This window comes from Salmo salar, chromosome 02 (genome assembly GCF_965601325.2).
Source record: "Salmo salar chromosome 02, fSalSal1, whole genome shotgun sequence".
In the NCBI taxonomy this organism is placed as follows: Eukaryota; Metazoa; Chordata; class Actinopteri; order Salmoniformes; family Salmonidae; genus Salmo; species Salmo salar.
The window spans coordinates 16453479-16460874 of record NC_138292.1 but is presented as its reverse complement, the minus strand read 5'-3'; the positions used below and the strand labels follow the sequence as shown (position 1 = coordinate 16460874).

General features: G+C 47.4%; 2 protein-coding genes across 2 annotated transcripts; one reads left to right on the top strand and one right to left on the bottom strand.

The window, feature by feature from the left end:
- The first annotated feature begins 1173 nt into the window (after positions 1-1173).
- Positions 1174-4175, top strand: LOC106592819 (putative transmembrane protein 244). The gene is made up of 4 exons (XM_014184165.3): positions 1174-1293; positions 1383-1508; positions 1853-1897; positions 2057-4175. The coding sequence occupies exons 2-4, from the start codon at positions 1397-1399 to the stop codon at positions 2149-2151; spliced, it is 252 nt and encodes an 83-aa protein (XP_014039640.2). The 5' UTR covers positions 1174-1293; positions 1383-1396; the 3' UTR covers positions 2152-4175.
- Positions 4176-4655: 480 nt separating this feature from the next.
- On the bottom strand, positions 4656-6656 carry LOC106592818 (serine/threonine-protein kinase Sgk1-A). Its single transcript, XM_082968604.1, is given in 4 exon segments — positions 4656-4801; positions 4804-5137; positions 5262-5481; positions 5572-6656. Coding segments are annotated over 4 exon segments (933 nt in total). The 5' UTR covers positions 5805-6656.
- Positions 6657-7396: the final 740 nt, after the last annotated feature.

Sequence of the window (7396 nt, the reverse complement as noted above, 5' to 3'; positions counted from 1 at the left end):
TTTGTTATCTATGCCCAATCAGACCAGACGTCCGGAATAGAAGCTCACTGACTTTGCTATTTTAAGGGTTAATTAATAAGACATCCCTACTGTTCTTATTTCAAGTGAAACGTTGGACTGGAAGAGGCTACTGTAGTCTATTTGGCATGAGATTCAGACCTTCAAATGCAGTGTCGCCTATAAATAAGCCTGCTTTTTTAGTCGCTACCGCTAGATGGCAGAATAATGCCGTTTTCTGACGGATTACACTGTAACATCTCAGTTGCCCAGTCACATACATTATTCTCAACATCAGAAGAACGACAGATGCAAACCATGAGATGGCCTTCAGGGGTAAAGTGGCCGACACGAGGGTAAGAGGACTGTTTACTCGGATTTTACACTCAGAAAAAATCGGATTATGTGCCATCCGGGCAGCCGTGGGTCAGATATGGACGCTGTTATAATAAAATACGAAATCATCAGGTGTCGTTGTTGGCGACTATGAAACATAAGCTATCAGCCTATCATTTCTATTCAGCGACTGATATTTCATTTATCGTGAATGGCAAATGCAACAGATAATGATCACTCAGTCTGTGCAAATGAAGGTCTTCTGTCCTCTGCTGCTCCCCCGCAGTGCGCATCCCCTGCAGAGTCTGTTGGAGTTCTGCCATGGGAGCTTTTACACCTGCTGAATGATCCACGGTTCAGTTGACAGTGCTGTCACGGCTTTGCTACAGTGTCTTGGCGGCTGATTTGAGTATAGCCTAGGTCTATGATGTGTGATATATTATTATTGGGATGAATGACTCTGACTCTCTCGATCTCTTTCTCTCTTTCACTCTCTCTTTCTCTCGATCTCTCTCCCCCAGACAGTGCTTGTGCACCTGCTGCTGTGGCTCGTCATATTCTACTCTCTCCACTACATGATTGTGAGTGTGTGTTTCGGCGCGTTCAGGTGCGAACCTTTTCCTGTCTCTGCGTGCACGTGTGGTTATTGGGTAAGTGACCCTGCTGGAACGGTGAGCCGTCCTCACGCGGCTTCTAGAAACCTGGTGCCAGGTGACAGAAGAGAGGGGGAGGGATTCGTGGAATCCACAGCAACTATTGATCTGTTTTCATTGATTGGAATGACAGTCAGTTTCAACCACCCTGGTTCCCTCCTAGCTCCTCCTTTTGAATATCCTGTTTGTTTGTTTGTTTTATCTGCTGTTCTTCTGTTTGCATTCAGGTTGGATCACTTTGATGGACTTATTCCCTTTGACTTTAAGACTGAACCAACCAATTTGGAGTCCAACTCCAAATACCTGGGTGAGCGAAGATGTGTAGTGTGTGTGTGTGTGTGTGTGTGTGCGCGCATGTCCTCTACAGATGGTTAAGGTCTTATATTGTTGTTCCAGTGAACCTGCTGTCCATGGAGTTGACCTATTTCTGCAGTGTTCTGCTGTTTGCAGCCGTGGTGAGGAGATGGGTCTGGGACTACGCTCTCACAGTCACACTACTGCACGTACTGCTCACCAGCCTGGGTGAGACGCACACACATACACAGAAATGCATACACATGCCTGAACTCACTCACACACACACTGGCTTAACTCAGAATAATCCCTTGCTGGCAGAGCAGAGTGCTCAGGGCCAGCTTTGATGACATCATGACAGGACGGGAAGTGGGGTTAGAGTTGAGAAGCAGCTGGGCCCTAAACAAGGCACATATATTGACCCTATCCAATGGTCTTCTTTAATTCCCCTTCCTCATGTGTAAGGATTGGATGGGTCTAGCTCTAAAGCAATACGATGAACACTCCCCTTCCTTAGTTCTGTGTGGTATATTACCTGTTTTTAATGTGTGTTTGTAATGTGTGTGTTTCAGTGATGTTGGAGTTTCCCTTGGTATGGCAGTGGTGGCTGGCCCTTGGTAAGACCTGTACCTCACCCTCACCTCACCTCACCCACACATGTTCTGTTTTATTGTGTAAAACCTTCTGAGGATTTATAGATGAGTAATTGATTATGTCTCTTCTTTATTAACGGTCTTGTGTGTGTTTGTGTGTTTGGTTGTATGTTTTGTTTGAAGGCAGCGGGTTGTTTCTGATGATCTGTAACGGTCAGCTGATAGCTTACTTCACCTGCCAGAGTGACCAGAGTTACCCCACCTTCAACAGCTACTGAGTACACACACACACACACACACTGACTAGAGTTCTTTGCAGTGAGTCCGGTGGAAATGGAGGGAAGCCAAATGTTCCTGTTGACTTGGTTACCTGTTTGATTGTTGCACTTTGTTTCTGTTGGACCGGCTTCCCAGACACCAATTGAGCCAAGTGATTCTCCACTGAGCAAGCTTTTGAGTCCAGGAAACAGCTTTTATATGTAATATCTGTAGTATGTAATATCTGTAGTATGTAATATCTGTGTTCTCTATGAATGTTAATCTTATGTACACACACACACACACACACACACACACACACACACACACACACACACACACACACACACACACACACACACAGGTGTTCTTATCACATCCTGGTTTAAGCCTAACCCTAACCACAACCCTTACCCTAACCTTAACCACAACCCTTACCCTAACCCCAACCACAACCCTTACCCTAACCTCAACCACAACCTTAACAACAACCCTTACCCACAACCCTAACCTCAACCACAACCCTTACCCTAACCTCAACCACAACCCTTACCCTAACCTCAACCACAACCTTAACCACAACCCTTACCCACAACCCTAACCTCAACCACAACCCTTACCCTAACCTCAACCCTAGCACCTCAACCACAACCCTTACCTCAACCACAAGCTTTACCCTAACCTCAACCCTTACCTCAACCAAAACCCTTACCCTAACCACAACCCTTAACATAACCCTAGCACCTCAACCACAACCCTAACCACAACCCTAACCCTAGCACCTCAACCACAACCCTAACCCTAGCACCTCACCCACAACCCTAACCACAACCCTAACCCTATCACCTCAACCACAACCCTAACCCTAGCACCTCACCCACAACCGTAACCACAACCCTAGCACCTCGCCCACAACCCTAACCACAACCCTAACCCTATCACCTCAACCCTAACCCTAGCACCTCAACCACAACCCTAACCACAACCCTAACCCTAGCACCTCAACCACAACCCTAACCCTAGCACCTCACCCACAACCCTAACCACAACACTAACCCTAGCACCTCAACCACAACCCTAACCCTAGCACCTCACCCACAACCCTAACCACAACCCTAACCCTATCACCTCAACCACAACCCTAACCCTAGCACCTCACCCACAACCGTAACCACAACCCTAGCACCTCGCCCACAACCCTAACCACAACCCTAACCCTATCACCTCAACCCTAACCCTAGCACCTCAACCACAACCCTAACCACAACCCTAACCCTAGCACCTCAACCACAACCCTAACCCTATCACCTCAACCACAACCCTAACCACAACCCTAACCCTATCACCTCAACCACAACCCTAACCCTAGCACCTCACCCACAACCCTAACCACAACCCTAACCCTATCACCTCAACCACAACCCTAACCCTAGCACCTCACCCACAACCGTAACCACAACCCTAGCACCTCGCCCACAACCCTAACCACAACCCTAACCCTATCACCTCAACCCTAACCCTAGCACCTCAACCACAACCCTAACCACAACCCTAACCCTAGCACCTCAACCACAACCCTAACCCTATCACCTCAACCACAACCCTAACCACAACCCTAACCCTATCACCTCAACCACAACCCTAACCCTAGCACCTCACCCACAACCCTAACCACAACCCTAACCCTATCACCTCAACCACAACCCTAACCCTAGCACCTCACCCACAACCGTAACCACAACCCTAGCACCTCGCCCACAACCCTAACCACAACCCTAACCCTATCACCTCAACCCTAACCCTAGCACCTCAACCACAACCCTAACCCTAGCACCTCAACCACAACCCTAACCACAACCCTAACCCTAGCACCTCAACCACAACCCTAACCCTATCACCTCAACCACAACCCTAACCACAACCCTAACCCTATCACCTCAACCCTAACCCTAGCACCTCAACCCTAACCACAACCCTAACCCTAGCACCTCAACCACAACCCTAACCCTAGCACCTCAACCACAACCCTAACCCTAGCACCTCAACCCTGCCCTAATTTTATGTTGTTTTTTAAATATATGTTTATTGTATTCTATTGTTTTATGGACAGTGATAGTACCACTGATAGTTGGAGTGTAGAGGGGAGACAGATAGAGAGGGAGACAGAGAGGAAGGGCTGAGACGGGATTCGTGCTCACGTCACCAGGGATATATGTGTTCCACAGTCTGAGGGGCTACCACTAGGCCAGACCGACACCTTAAAGTCAACCCTGACCCTAACGTTGGTTTATCTTACTTTTTATCCTACTTTTCTCTTTGACCCGTAATGTGCTGAAGCTAGGCTCCGCCTGGTTCTCCCTTTGACCCAAGGTGCAGGAGGCTGACTCCAGGAAGCTCCGGTTCAATTTAACCACTGGTTCTAACCCGGCCTGGGCCTCCGTTCTCTGTGAGATATAAACAATCTGATACATGATAGGAAAAGGCATTTTAATTTATTCAAAACACAAATAATATCAGAATGATATCAGGGCTCTGTGACTCCAACCTCAGCCGGAAGCATATAGGAGAACCCTGGGAAGGCTCCATTGGCCACGTCTTCCAACATGTCACTCAAACCGAGGGAGGCGGGGACTGGAAGAAGCGTGAACTCCGGGTCAAAATACCACACAACACACTCACCAGGTTGGGAATGAATGGGGGAGGGACTTTCCTGGCTAGCAGGTCATCCCTGGACAGCCTACAAACAAAGTGAGACAGCACGTCAATGTGTGTATGGGTGCGTGTGTTTATGTGGTCTTGCATGTATGTGTCAGCACTCTGTGCCAGGTGGGGTAATGGGGGGGTGCTTACAAGGTCATGTTCTCCCCCAAGGCGTTTGGTACAGTCTTTCTCCAGCAGGCCCTGCAGCAGAGACCGGGCAGACTGGGACACACTTCTATGGAGCTGCAGGGGGGTGTGAAGGATGTTCTCAAACATCTCGGCCTTACTGCGACTGTAGAACGGGGACTGAGGAAGAGAGAGAGAGAGAGAAAAGAAGAAAGAGGAGAGAGGGAGCCAGATAAGTGTGCAGTGGATGGAATATGCTAGTTGAAAAGTAGCTGAAAGAGAAGAGAAAGAGAAACACACTCACCAGTCCATGAAGCATCTCATAAAGTACATTCCCCAGCTCCCACCAGTCCACGGCTCCACTGTAGGTGTGGCCTAACAACACCGCTGGCGCCAGATACTCAGGGGTTCCACAGAACGTTTGCATAGTCCCACCCACAGACACGCCCTCTTTACACAGCCCGAAATCCGTCAGAACCACATGACCTCCACTGTCCAATAGGATGTTCTCTGGCTTTAGGTCTCTAAGGGGGGGTACCGAGGGTTAAATCATTGTGAGGAAAATGTGCTCTCTCTCATTGTGTGTGTGTGTGTGTGTGGTTGTGTGTGTGCACCTGTAGACTATGTTGAGGGAGTGGAGGTAGCCCAGGGCTGAGGCCATCTCTGCAGAGTAGAATGTTGCTCTGGGCTCCGGGAAAGCTCCCTCCCTCTGGAGATGGTAGAACAACTCTCCTCCATTGATGTAGTCCAGTACGAAGAAGAGAGTGTGAGAGGTCTGGAAGGAGAAGTGGAGCCCCACCAGGAATGGACGCTGCAGTCCCTTCAGCAACACACTCCTCTCTACCATCACATGGCTCTGCTGGAAGGAGAGAGAGAGAGAGGGATAGATAATGGATATAGTTGAATGGAATGGAAATAGAATAGAATAATAGATACCTCTTTCTTCCTCAGTATGACCTGTTTCTGTAGAACCTTGACAGCGTACATACTTCCACTCTGTCTGTGTCTCGCTAACACCACCTGCAACAAGATAAATACATCACCAACACAACAAACACACACTGGCCTACTCATAAACACACACACACGTAAAGGGACACACACAGTTGCTCCCACCGTCCCAAAGCTTCCTTTGCCGATGACGTTCAGGTTGTGGAAATCAGAAGGCTTCACCCTGGTAAACATGACAACAGAGCAGCATGAGTGTGAGGTCTGATGATTTCCATTGGCTATGGGCAACTCAAGGAAAAACTCCTGGCCATAACTTTGGGTACTCACCCAGTCTCCTCCTCCAGCAAACTTGGCAGACGCTGATAGAGAGAAAAAGGATGGGGGGGTTAGATTTCGGTCAGACAGAGATTATATAAATGGGTCATAGGTGTCCTGGCTGTATGCCTATAAATACTCACCGATGTTACCCCTCTCCTCTTTTTCCCTCTCCTCCCTCCTCTCTTTCCCTCTCCTCCCTCTCTTCTCTCTCCTCTCTCAGGCTCTCCTGCAGCAGGATGGTCTGGGCGTCCAGGCTTCACAGAGACAACATGGACAGTGTCGTGTCTTTGGCATCATTAAAACTGAAGACATTTATCAAATAACTCTCTGTAATTATTATTACGCAATTAACCTGATTAATCATGTAACTGTAATTAACTAGGAAGTCGGGGCACCAAGGGAAATATTCAGATTACAAAGTTATAATATAACTTTCAGATATTTTAATCTGATCAATTAGTCTTCGAATTAATTAATTATTATTTACCTCACGTCAGTCTCATTCCAAACGTCGTAAATTGTTGGTTATCTGCACGAACCCAGTCTTCACTATGAGTCATCCATTCATCAATTGTCTTAAAATAATTTATTTACTAACTAATTAATTCACAGAAATGCATAACAAACAGTAGATATGTTTACAAGGAAATGATAGGGGAATGTGCCCTAGTGGGCTAAACCGGCATGGCGGCTTGTTAGACAAAAGGGGAGTGGGGGTCAGCTGAGAAGGCACTACAGAGTTGATAATTATAACAATTGAAATACTAATCCTTTCCACATGAACGCTCACTCATTAATCAAATCAAATCAAATGTATTTATATAGCCCTTCGTACATCAGCTGATATCTCAAAGTGCTGTACAGAAACCCAGCCTAAAACCCCAAACAGCAAGCAATGCATGTGAAAGAAGCACGGTGGCTAGGAAAAACTCCCTAGGAAAAACTCCCTAGAAAGGCCAAAAACCTAGGAAGAAACCTAGAGAGGAACCAGGCTATGAGGGGTGGCCAGTCCTCTTCTGGCTGTGCAGGGTGGATATTATAACAGAACATGGTCAAGATGTTAAAATGTTCATAAATGACCAGCATGGTCAAATAATAATAATCATAGCAGTTGTCGAGGGTGCAACAAGCACGTCCGGTGAACAGGTCAGGGTTCCATAGCCGCAGGCA